Source organism: Dermacentor silvarum, chromosome 7, assembly GCF_013339745.2.
Source record: "Dermacentor silvarum isolate Dsil-2018 chromosome 7, BIME_Dsil_1.4, whole genome shotgun sequence".
NCBI lineage: Eukaryota > Metazoa > Arthropoda > Arachnida > Ixodida > Ixodidae > Dermacentor > Dermacentor silvarum.
In genome coordinates, this window is record NC_051160.1 from 163,774,455 (window position 1) to 163,787,871 (window position 13,417).

Genomic DNA, 13,417 nt, shown 5'->3' on the forward strand with positions numbered 1-13,417 from the left:
TTCAAGCCCTGCACGTATGCAAAACGTAGACCAAGCAGCCGCGTGTATCGGAGAATCGAAGCGTGCGACTGGGAGTTTTGCATCCATTTAAATTTACGAACGTTGAAAGGTTAATGTCCAAGTACCCATGATCTTCGCATGAAGCAGACAAAGTAATAATTTTAAAAAAATATCTGTTTTGCCTGAAAGGCGAAGCATCAATTGCGATAGTAAATTAGTAGAGAGCTATAAGGAGTAGGGATGTTAGTTTAATCGGCTGCATAAGCTTGACATATTCGCTTACTAACTGAATTAACAAGCGTGGTGTCAACGCACACAAGCAAACATGAATAGACTCGATGACCGCAGACAACCACTGTCAAAACGCGGGCGTGGGGAAACGTGGCAGCTGCAGCGAGCGAAGGTTCGTGCGGTCTATCGCTTCAACGGAAACTGAGCGGCAGAGCCGCGTGGCGGAGGTCAGAGCCGTGTGGAAATCGCTTTCAAGATACGGTGCGCGCAACAACACCGACAGCCGGCACAGGCACGACCGCATTTGTTGGCAGAGTAGAAGCCACCTCCCCCTCCCTCCCTCTCGTGCTGCCTTCCTGCTTTGCTCCTTTCGCGTGAGATTGCATCGGCAGTTGCCCTTGCGCCCGGTTGCAAGATACTACGCATTCGGTGCCGCAGCACAGTGTCGCCCCCCCCCCCCCCTCCCTTCCTCCCTCCCATACCCCCACCGCCTTTCACGCGACGGAAGTCACGTTTGCTCTCCGCTGTGTGTTCGCTCTCCGTGAAGGCGCGTGTCCCCTGCATGCTTTCACTCGCACATACGGCGTGCGGTGACGATTTTATCGCCCTTCGACTCGTGCTCCACGTCTCATGCTCCTCCTCCGCATCGCCCTCGTTGATCTCCTCTCCTATCGGTGGGCGCACCTCGTTGAGAAGCGTGCTCGCTACCGCCCTTGTTGGCGAGATTTTCCCGGGGAAGCCGCATTATAACCGGTATACATCGAGTGCTATGGGAAAATTAACGGGAGTCTGAAAAGACCGTACTACTATATCTGGTCCTACCTACACTATAAGTGGTTACGTTATAAGTGGTCTATACTGTACAACGGGTTATTTTTGGTTGTGTAGAAGGGAAAAAAATTATACAGATAACGGCAAATGCTCTCTTGCTATGGTCCTCACGTTTCTGATATCACTAACATGGCAGGACAGAAAAGTGAAAATGTACCGTTACGTCGGTGACACTGAAAGGGTTGAGTGGCATGGGCTGACCTCAATGGCCATTTACACAGGCTCCATGCAAACTACTTGAGCATCCGCATCACGTGGGCAACCTTGGAAAGGCTTCATTTTCTATTCTTTTTAATTGTCCTTGTGGGCACGGGTACTGCGACCCCAAGTGGGCGCCGAGCGACTCATTGTAGCAACAACCAGTCGAAATCGGCCGCTCGGCATGCTGCGCGGCGGCGTCCAAGTTACTTGGCAGTGCGCCATTCCCACAGTGCCTACACCACGGGGGTATAAGGGGATATACGAAATTTCGTAAGAAGGCTTTCCGACACGCCTAGTTTGACCTAACCACGATGGTGGACCTCGAGTTAAAATTGTTATTAAGGTGTCAACATGTGGGCTGCTAACACCATTCCTGCTGCCTTTCCCCCCTCGCACCATCCAAGATTTGCAAACGCACATCAGGTTTAACAGTGCTACTAGCTTGAACGCTGCCATCTTGGTTAGCGCAAGTTAGCTGTGTGGGAAAGCCTCCATGTCACATTAAGGAGCTGCATCATGTAAAATTGTGCCCACTAAGGTGGTGAATCGGAAATAATAAGCAAAATGATGATGGATAATAATTTTGTAAACAGACAATTTTTATTGAATTAATTTGTGTAGCAGACACAGCAAAAGTAACTCAATTGAAATTCCTAATCTGTTCCTCTGGTGCATATCTTTAATGATGTGGAAGGTGGAACTTGACACTTTTAATAGGGATACATGTGCTGCGTAGCATTTGGCTGGGTTGCAGAAATGACATTGGTAAGTTAAACACACATCAAACTAATCATTCAGAGTCTGTGCTTATCTATCTGAGCACCTTGATGATGTAGTTCACAATGCTGCCAGCATACTTGTCGGCCCTCAGTGGGCCTTGAATGATTTCCGATGGCCCTTGCATTGCGCAGGCCCAGGCTGAGGCATCACAGCAGAAGAGCACTGGTCCGACGGAGAGGGAGCGACAGCTGGAGGAACGCTGCGCAGCCCTTGAAGCAGACCTGCGGCAACTGCATGGACTCCAGGAGGTGGGTGCGGCAGACTTTGTCAGGGCCACAACTGATTGACTGGTTTGAGCTTTAAACTGGAGTTCTGGCCACTGATTCTGGTTCAACTTATATTTAAGTCATTTTACAGCCGCATCACATCTGCCAGTAGCAATTCGTTTATGCATGGACCACTTGCTTGGCGCTCTTTGGCTCTTGCACCCCTACATTCTGGCCGTGCTTGCTGCATTCCAATAGGGGTGGAATGCGAAAAGGCTTGAAACAAAGCTTTGGCTTCCTACATTCTTTTTATAAGCAATTCGACCTATTGCAGTGAAGTATGAAAACTGTAACCCGCCGTGGTTGCTCAGTGGGTATGGTTTTGGGCTGCTGAGCACGAGGTCGCGGGATCGAATCCTGGCCACGGCGGCTGCATTTCGGTGGGGGCGAAATGCGAAAACGCCTTTGTACTTGCATTTAGGTGCACGTTAAAGAACCCCAGGTGATCCAAATTTCCGGAGTCCCCCCCCCACTACGGCGTGCCTCATAATCAAATCGTGGTTTTGGCACGTAAAACCCCATAGTTTAATTTTTTTTAATGAAAACTTTATAATTTTCACACAAATTTCAGTTTGCCAGTGGTGTAGATGATTCTTGCTGCAACTATAGATCAGACCTTACAGAAGGAAGTTTGTGAAACTTTTATTAAGTCAACTCCTTTAGGGATAAAACAGTTTTTAGTAGTTGTCACTAAATTTCTTGCCTGCAGTTGAAAATTTGTTCTAAATCCGCCGTTATGGCCATGAGTAGCACTGACACTCACAGCTCTAATATTGTACACATACATAAATGCTAGAGGTGTGTGAATACTGAATATTACATTTCGAATTGAATATCGGATCGGATCAAGAAAATAAAACCGATTGTTGTATCGAATATCAGAATGTTTCACAAAATTTATTGATTAAAAATTTTGGGCAATAAAATAAGGTGCTGCACATGCTCGTAAGTCTCTTAGCATTGCATAGCAAGAATCAGGCAAGCTGTCAAGACATTGTACAGTACGGTCTACTCCTTCAAAAAAGGGAACACCAAATTAGTATGCCACCACTGATTACAGCTCACTTCTAGTATATGAAGGTGTGGAAAATGTCTTTCTATCAATAGAATTTATGTTGAATAGAATCAAGCACTTATCTTTCTCTGAAACTAAAAAATTAGCGGCGTTCTGTTGTACTGAATACCAATGAGGTTCTCAGTTTAATAATGGACGTGTGTTTTTTGGCAATCATAAAAGTATTGTACACAAGTTTTTCAGTTTTTAGGACTAAACCAACTTTACAGCAGTTGGTTTTTGTAAAGCCAATCTGAGTGACAGACGAAAGAACCACGCAACACATGACTTGATCACTGCTCCGTAACGCGACTGTAATGAGCAGGCGCTGTCCGCACCTTTTCATTGTCAAGTTCGGTGCGATTTGCCACCTCTCAAAGAATTTGAAATCTGGAGGGTCATGGCAAGATTGCGCAACACTTGCCACCCATCTCTCCCCCTCCTCCACTCCTCCTCATCAATCTGCAGTCTCTTGCTTTCTTTCTGGGGTTTTACGTGCCAAAACCAGTTCTGATTATGAGGCACGCCGTAGTGGAGGGCTCCGAAATAATTTTGACCACCTGGGGTTCTTTAACGTGCACTACAACGCAAAGCACACGGGCGTTTTTGCATTTCGCCTCTATCGAAATGCGGCCGCGGCGGCAGTCTCTTGCTTTTGTTTGCGAGGCCGTTTGTTGGCTTTCCAAGTGGTGCACGTCTGCTGCGAATAGATCTGTGTGGATTCGGCGCCAAACAGTAACTTTAGTTGCCAATACCTGATAAAGCAGTGCCGATTAGGCCTAATGGCCGAGGCAGTGTGGCCATGACAGAAATTCGCCACTGGCCGATGTGGTAACAGGGCTCGCAAGCCATCGTGGGATGCTTGCTGCTAATATGTTCGTGCCCGTGGCTCATCAGTGATCAACAGCTGTGGAAGTGACGTGTCGTCAAAGTGGGTTGAAGTGATGTGCCGTTAATAACGTGTTGACAGCTGTCACCGTGTTATCCAACACGATCTGCATGCCTGTTAGCAGCTAATTGGGCCTATCTTCGCTCTTTACACTTTGCCCTTTACTTTGCACTCAAAAATCCATTGCTTCTATTGCCATCCCTTCGGTCCGCATCGCGTTATCATTTCGATTGGTCCTATCGACCTGGACGAACCTTCTACTGACAGAGGTGGCCCCAGCCAACTTGGCGTCGTTCTGCCAATTGCAGCGTTCCGGCACTGTGTGTGTGTGTGTGTGTGTGTGTGTGTGTGTGTGTGTGTGTGTGTGTGTGTGTGTGTGTGTGTGTGTGTGTGTGTGTGTGTGTGTGTGTGCAATTCCCACATGGCGATGACCGTGTGTACTCGCTGTCAAAACGTGTGATGAGCGGCAGCAGCGGCGAGCAAATTCCCCCTTGTGCTGCCTCTTGCTTCAATGCGACGTGGGCGCTCGAGAACACAGCGCGTGCAAAGCCAACGGCTATTTCGGGTCGGCTAGCCTTCGAACCCAGCTTGGATTACCTCCAAGATAGGACGCGCATAGCTCCGGCCGGTGTAGAAGTGGAGCTGTGCGCTACCCTGACTCCCTTTCCTAGCATGCGCACACCTCCCCACTCTCCTTCGTGGATGCGTGAAAAGATGGCGCACACCCTCCCTGTCTTCCTCCCTTGTGTGCGTGAGAAGACGCCGCTTCACCAAGTCACCATCCCTCTTGGCTCACCCTCACATGCTTTCCCTCGCACCTACAGCATACCGCCTGCGGTCCCGATCTTATTGCACTTGGACTTCATACGAAACCTCGCGGGGGCGCTCATGGAAGAAATCCGCCTGGAGTGTCCATGTAATTCCTATCGTAGTAACAGTTGTGCACCTTGTTGTTGTTGTTTCACTCTGTTTCCAAGTTACCAACAATACACCAGGCAACTTAAATTTGAACCTTTCTGCCCGTTATTCTTCTTGCTGACTGAACATTTAGTATATTTTGGCTCCATTTGTAACATCTCTCAGAGTTTTAAAGTGTGCAGTGCCCCTGAGCGTGTGTGTGTGCCTTCTGGTCTTCTCTGTGCGCAGACGACGTCCGAGGTATGTGGCGTGCAGTTTGCCTTCTCCTGCATAGAGCGGACATTGCCCAGCATAGTGAACGAGGTAGTACGCCCGCTGTCAAGGGTCAGTGACCTTGCGTGCCTGGGGTGGGGGATAAAGCAGCAGTGGACGGCACTTGGATGCGGGGCTGCCTGGCACTTGTGGATGTCGCCTCTCGGCTGCTGGTTGGCATCGCATGGACGAGCAGGAGGCTGTGCTATAAGGATACGGGGGCGCACACACTGGGCAGTCGCGTCTTGCACATACGGTGGGAAATCGACTGGCCAACATCTGCATGTCTCTCGAGGCCTTTCTCATTGTCACTGATGAGCTTTTCTCTTTCTTGTTTTTTCTAGAACCATAAGGGACAAATGAGCTTTTCTCTTTCTTGTTTTTTCTAGAACCATAAGGGACAAAACAAATGGAGAGTTTTAGCTTCTCCGTAAATGTATTCCCATTTACGGATTCCACCAGGCTTGTACTGCAGTAGCGATCTTGTGACACTGCGTCCATCCGCAGCACGTTAGCAATGATTCTGTTACATAGGTGTTCTCTACAAAGCAAAAAAATATGTTAGCGATTATGTCACTGCCAACTCCTTAAACCAGCTCCTAAGTAGAATGTTGCTTCAATAATAGCTCTGTGTCCTTTATGTTTAAACTTCGGGCCGCAGGATGCACCACCAACACGGCTGCTCGCACAGACTTCTCCGCTAACTTAGTATTCAGTAAACTGCAATACATTTGCAGAAACGGTAGAACTGAAGTGTTGATTGGAGTGCCTGAACAGATTACATACGCCAGCAGGAGTATGGACAGTCGCAATAGGCATACATTGCAGTTAATTTGAAGTGACCAGAACACAGCTTCACACTTTGAAAGCAGAAAAGCAACTCGAAGTGTAATGAAGCGATTTAAATGAATAGGATGAATGCCATTGGGAGGGGTTATTTTTAATGCATAGAATAGTAGCACAAGCAAGAGACAGAGGTTTCTCTAGAAAAAAAGACTTGCACTCGGCCGCGCAACGCTTGAAACAGCAGAGCTGGGTGATCGTAGCCCAGCATTTTCCGGAAGTGCGCAAGAACTTTTAATCGTATTACTCACGATGATGGTAATTTATTTTCGCACGTCTCGGACTTACAGACGTCACTGCGCGTTGCAAAGCGCAGCTTGCAACACCGACATCGCGTTGCGATGCCGACAAAGCATTCTAGCAGACCCGCTCCAGGAATGCGTCTCTCTCTCTCTCGCGCTCTCATAGCACAGAAAACCTCTTCACCTCGCAGAGCACGCGTGTATGAACGCGCCAGCTGGGGACGAAGACGACGACACTTGAACGCAATCATATGGTTCGCATAAATGCATGTTCTGCAAGCGTGGCTGTATAGCCTAGTGGTTACGACGCTCGCCTTGGGACCGGGGGTACGTGGGTTCTAATCCTGCCTCGGCAAGAAAGTTTATTCTCTTTTATTTCATGATAATTTCTTGATACGAACCACGGCTGGCTTAAGAAGCTTTGCTGTAAAATAACTGCATGGGCATTCTGTGTAAATGTTGGTAAGACGAAAAACAGACAACTTTGAAGGAGGTGACACAGATGTGGCAGATATTGAGGTGGGGGGCTCACACTCTCTGTTTAAGTAAAATTGCCTTCGCTCAACAGTAGGGGGACGCCTTGAATAGCTACATTTGTTCACTTGTACCAGTTGCAGAGCTCCGCTTTGCGTTCCATGTATGCTCCAAGTATCAGTCCAGGTGGTTTATCTGACGTGCATGTCACAAGTAAATGATAGGATATAACTGCTGCCAGAACCACAAAGCGTGTCGGACAGGAAAAAAAAAAAAAAAAAGCATGCCACTTCTGTCATTGTTGTCATCGGTGTTTCACCTTGGTTCCATGTTTTGGCATGTTGTGGCTCTTAGCAAGCACCAGCTAAGCTTGAACTGAGTGATTGCTTCTACATTCTGTCACTTGAGAAATTGTACTCAAATGGCCAATCTGACTGGGACAAAAAAAGATGCTAATTAAGAATGCTGTTTATTTTGGTTTTTCTTACACCGTGTTCGTAGATCCACTTTCTTCTACTTTTGCTCATGGCAATACCTGTTAAAGAAGCTGCCATAAAGCTGTTAGCTTTGTTTTCCGTAAGCGACGCAACAATGTGCAGACAGCCGTGCTTTTCACGAGTCACCATGTTTAGTTTCTGAAACATGGAATTTGCAGCAGTTCTATAACTGGTATGAGTGAAGCCCACCATTGAGAAACAGCTTGTGCGCTGTTGCCTTCGGATGCGAATGATATTTTGACATTGAAAATTTAGTTTAACTACATTTCTTGCATCTTCAGAATCACTAAAAGTATACAGAAGCATAATAGATTTAGAACTTTCCATTATTTAGCGAGTTTTCTGAAGCTTACAGAATGTGTTCTCCATGCTAGAATTCTCAACAAAACGTCGGAGATTAAAACATTGGCTGTTTCATGTCTAGCATACTTTAGAACACCTATCCAGCCAGTTGGAATATATGCCCAATGTTAGACGTCAAAAACATTGACAGGAAGTGAACATGCTACTCGACATAGTGACACTTTGAGGAAACACCCACCTTGCAGCTCATTTTGCTAAAGGACTTTACATGTGTTATTCAAACTTCCAGCACATGTTCAATCAGATGTGCTTCAAGATGTACTTTGACATGTTCTAAATTTTACTGTCACGGTGCTTTTGCCTTTATAAAAAAGGGCTGTGTTCTAATACTCGCCGTAGACTGCTAAGGGAGCAGCTGCCATCCTAATTCTGACAAAATCGTCAAAGAAGACAGCTTCCCGAAGACAAAGTCAAGAATGATACAGGCTGCTGTCCAAACAGAATGGCAGCTGGCTTGAAAATTCAACGGGAAGGTCGTCTGCTTACAGGAAAACATTGTCACATTTTCTTAATGCTAAATGTAGGCTACGTTGTGTTTTCCATACGTTTGCACTGACAAACAGTTAAAATACAGAGAAAATACATATGCTTTTCTTGGCTTTTTCTAGTCAGCGCGAGGTGGCATGTGATGTCTTCCAGACGGTTCCAGATGCGGGAAACTGTCTTCTTAGCTGTCAGTGTAGACTGTCTCCGATGCTGGCCAGAATTGGAACACACCCATGTCTGCGTGTGCAGTTGTAAATGCAATGCCTGAAGGGGATTATTCACACCATCTGCTGGTTGCCGCAGCAGTTGTCTTCATGCTTGCCTGCTCACGCATGCACTTTGCTGAAAGCACCACCTGCACAGTGGCACTCACTCTTAGCTAAAACAGAGCACAGGTGGCCAAACAGCAGGACGGAAAATCGGGCTAGTTGGTATTGGCACATGACTGAGATGCCACATGGTGCTGACTATCGACTCAAGTTTATTTCAGGAAGACAAATAGTACTTAAAAAATAAGTTGCATGCTCTTAACCCCCCTCGGAATACACAAAGATCCCTGTCAAGAAGCACCCTTCAAGTTTATTGGCACTTACACACTAGCGGCAAAGCGTGTGCGGTGCGCCGCCGCCGGCAAAACGCAGCTGCGGCAGAGCGGCCACACCAACCGGCGGTGCGCCACTGTGGCAGTCACGTGACAGCATAGACTCCTCTCTCTTTCTCGAACTATCCATCAGCTCCGTCGGGAGCAGACGCGTGCAAACGATAGTGCGAAACGAGTTTTCGGCTTACACCGGACGCGAGTACGAAACGAGTGGTCGGGCGGGTCCGCATGACACCAGTTCCCCGCACGCACGTCACGGAAGCGGGCCGCTCTCATTGGTCTCCTTCATCCGTGGCACGCGGCAAACCACAAAAAATCGGTCCAGGAGCGATCCCTGCCGTGGCAAGAAAAACCCGTTTCGCGGGTGCTTTTGCGGCACGCGTCTTGCCATCGGCGGCGCGCTGCGCGCGTTTCGCCACTAGTGTGTACGTGCCATAACATGCACAGCCGTCGAAGGCGACATGAGATTTAAATGGGGAAGGGGGGGAAACCAACAAAAAAACACGAAAATGCAAGTAACAGCAGCAGAAGAGAAAATATAAAACCAATAACGATAAAATATCAACACTTGTATCGCTAGGCACCAAGCAGATAAATGACCTCTATCGAGATTTAACTTGAAGGGCAATTTTTTGATACGGATCTCTTGTGTATGTATGGTGAGAAGTTTAAGGCAAATTGTTTTCTATTCTGAAAGGTTTTAGTGAAAGCCCCAAAATTAACCATTCCCCCATCAGTTCATAAGTTGTCACCATAAGAACTATCCACGAAAACGTTGCTGTTCGCCCTCGGCCCGCGCTGTTGCTATTTTCCGTAGGCTCCACCAGCACGCACCACTGAAGCATCCTATAGTACGCAAAACAAACGCTGATGCCGTGAAAACTACTGACAAAAAGGAAGCTCCATGTTGCCTCCAAATCGCAATGTTTCTTGTTTGTTTTCACATTCCTTGCCATGGACACCACACTGTCTCGCTCGACGTGGGCACCTGAACTATTCCAAAGTGCGACCGTGTGGCATGCCTTCTAGCACGGAGGTTACATTTCTCCGCACGCATTGCTGATTCGGCCGGAGAAAGTAGGAAGAGGCTAGGTTGCTAGCCTTGCTAGGTGACTTTTGTCTGGGTGGAGTATGCGCTCGCAAAACCTGATGTGCCGTCGCCTCCGCTGTAAGAAAAAAAAATCTCTCACTCTTACTTTTCTTGGGCGCTATCTCATGTTTTCTCAACCTATGTGCTGCGGTGTCTGCCTTCTGTGCCTTGTCGTCTGCTAGCCTACCGTTTTGGCTGCCATGAAGGATACGTAGAAATCTACGAATCCCCAGTCTTAACATCACACGGACACTCAATAACACTCGTTATTCTGAGAAGTTCGATATTCTGAAGTTCATAGTACTGAAATATGTTTACATTGAAACTATAAGCTGTCAGCAGGATATTTCTGAAAAGTTTTTTAATGTGGTGTTCATAATATTGTTACATGGCTCTGCACAATATTGCTACATGACGAGGAAGAGGAACACGAGCTGGGGGGCTGAAGAAGACTACGCATCAGTGACTGACTGGTGGTGTCAATCATTGTCAATCGAGGTTTCTCTGTATTCTTTAAATTCTGTTTGTTTTCCTGAAGTAAACTTTGGTTGATAGTCAGCACTATCTGGTGTCCTTTCTTAGTCCCTGTCCTGTCGTGCTGTTGCAGTCATGAGGACATGCTCTTTCTGCATAAACGTGGGAAAGTTTTCATGAGAAGGAAAAAAAGATGTCATCTGTCCATTGCTGCACAAAGCTACAAAGGAAATATTTTTCCTGGAACGTAGATGCCTTTTTGGGGTGGCCAATATATCAAAAAGTTCAGCTGCAATGCTTGCTTTCTGATAGCATTTCGGACGTTTTTTTTTTTCGAGCAAGGCCAATCTTGTCCGTATGGTCTATAAAGGCACTCCCGCTACACTTGGACTGTTGTTTCCGATTGCCCGACTTTAAATTGAAGTAGGCAATCCCAGTATGGCCGTCTGAGCAGCGGAGAAATCTGGTTGCTTTGCCAGTCAGATGAGCCCCGCCCTTTTCCGCAGTTGCGCGCTTGCATATGGAGGACTCTCGCTTCGTTTGCAGAGACGATTGTTATAGGCTGTGGCACGGGCTCCGTTTCCAGCGGTTCACTTCAGCTTTTGCTTCCTTCCCTCTCACTGCTCCTAAAAGTAGCCGGCTGTTCAATTGGCGCAAGATATCTTGTACTTGGATCCAGAGTGCCTCTGGATTCGGAGGATCACAGAGACTATCCGAAGATGCCATAAGAGGCTACCGTGGGTTTCCTCTCTAGCTTCGTGCTACCCTCCGGTGGATGACATTTTGAAACATTTAACCTGAACAACTTGGTACTTGACATATAGAAATTGTAGAGAAATCCCTGTGCCATACGTGATTCCCTAATGACTGAACAATTGGAACAGGGGATTACTTTTTCGCAATCCTAGTATGAAACTTTGGGGAGTTTTGGCTTCTAATTGCATTTGATGATCAGGCATTCAAGGATACAAAGCACATTGTAGCATGTCGTTATGCAACTTTGCTGTAGCTGCTGTACTACTCGTAGCGTAAGACGGACTCCACTTCGGGGAGCTGTACATTCTTAGTGCAGTTTGGATTAACCTGATAGTGATCAGAGTGGTCAAACTGTTGTAGGACATCTATTGGTGCGAGCAGCTGTTTGAACTCGGTGGTTTGATGTCACATTGTCTGGCCAGGTAGTAAATTCAGCCAAAAAAGTGAGGTTAACTATGTTCAAAAGACATTTCGCAAACAGAAGCCGAAATTTTTGAATGCAAGAACGACTTGCATATGAGTTTAAGGAGAGCTGTGTTAGTAAATGGTGCTTCTAAAATATATAAGCTGTGGGGTCTCACACATGCTCTTGGGACAAAGGAACGACGACACAGTAGTGTAAACAATCAAAAGGGCATTTATTGCACCTTTGATACACTAATACACACTAGCCGAATTACAACCAATAGAACATTCACACGGGTGCGCGACAAATCAAGGAAGTCCGACTCACCGCGACCCGATAGCGAGCGAATACGTTCGCCCCATGCTGTGACACCATCGCCTAGTCGTTCACGTGTATGGTCAGGCGAGCGGTGGCGCGTTCGAACGATCCGTGTTCGTCCATACCAGTGTCCTGCTCTTAGCCTCGCGTGACGGTCGCGCGAAGCGGGCCGGCGCACGCGCGAAGCGTTCGTACGTGTTGGCCGCCGATCCCAAGCCCAAGAGGAAGCGCCTTTGACCTTTTTCTCCCAAGTCACCCCGCCGTTCGGTGGCATTAGCATCGCGACACTCGCGCCACCTCTCGCAATGCGCCGCAACCACCACGACCGCCGCTGGCACTTAGCCACGCGGTGAAGCTGGATTACAGGAGACGCGTGAGAGTCGCGTGTCCCCACAAAGCAGGCAACCCTTACTGTGACAAGAGAAAGACGAGTGGCGACAGTGCCTTGAAGTTCCCACACTAGTGCCACGATGTTGGGAATCTAATGAATTTAGGGAATTAACTTGAGCCTAGCTTATTTATTCGTCGAAATGTACAGTTAAATCTCAATATAATGAAGTATTTCACTTTTTTATAACTTCTTGTTTATAAAACACCATGTATTAAGAACCTTAATATAACCAACTGTTGATACACGATTTCAGTATATGCCATATAGACTCGTGTAAGGGCTGCGCTTTTTTTTTTCCGCAATTATGACGAGGTCCCTTGCATGGGACCCATCTAAGGGCTGCTACTAGATGACTCTCGCCATCTAGTAAAGGCACGCGAAAGTACACAGCGCGCAAAAATTCACTGATGCATGCGCGCGGCATCGGGGCACCAAACGTGATCGCTGCTTCGCTTTAACTTTTTTTCCCAAATTTTGGGTCAAGTTGGGGGTGTAGCCCTTACATGGGTGCAGCCCTTACACGAGTCTATACGGTAACGAAATTTCAGTGCCGTCGTGAAGGAATACCGAGACAATAAATGGAAACTTTCATAGATGCAGATGGTCACAAACAATGGTTACAAGTTGCTGCTTGCGAACGCACCTCTGAAATCGCATGACCAAGAGCAACCATCAAACTGGAGCAGTGTCATGTTCCTTATAAAGTCCAAGTGCAATAAGATTCCATCATGCTCCATGCACTGTGTGCTGTAAGTGCGAGTCAGTGTGTGAGGGTCAGCCGAGAAGGATGGTGGCTTGATGAGCGCCATCTTCCTGTGCCAGTGAAGGGTGGGAGGCAGGTTGAGGCGAGTCTCCTTTTCTAGCACGGTCAGTGCAGCTGTGCGCTGAAGCAGTCTGCGCGCCCTGTTTTAGAGGTTGTCTGTCGCGCGTGCCAAGTGTGGGCGTGCCTGTGTGTGCACTGTCTTCCCGCGCGTTTAGTACTGGAGGTTGCATAATCTCGAGATGCTTTGAAGTGAGGCAGATGAAGCATTTGCTACCGCTGTTGGCACATTTT

General features: G+C 47.4%; 1 protein-coding gene across 13 annotated transcripts in view; it reads left to right on the forward strand.

Moving 5' to 3' along the window:
- LOC119458646 (ribosome-binding protein 1-like) overlaps nt 1–13,417 on the forward strand; it is a 171,560-nt gene that overhangs the window by 103,684 nt on the left and 54,459 nt on the right. For 7 of the 13 annotated variants that reach the window (XR_007468092.1, XM_049671344.1, XM_049671345.1 and 4 more), the window contains exons 16-17: nt 2,175–2,291; nt 5,399–5,494. Coding sequence is in view for 12 of the 13 variants with exons in the window: in XM_049671344.1 (XP_049527301.1) it covers nt 2,175–2,291; nt 5,399–5,494 (213 nt within the window). In the remaining variant the exon portion in view is untranslated. The remainder of the gene's footprint in view (nt 1–2,174; nt 2,292–5,398; nt 5,495–13,417) is intronic. The other 6 variants (XM_049671342.1, XM_049671346.1, XM_049671347.1 and 3 more) reach the window with 3 other exon arrangements.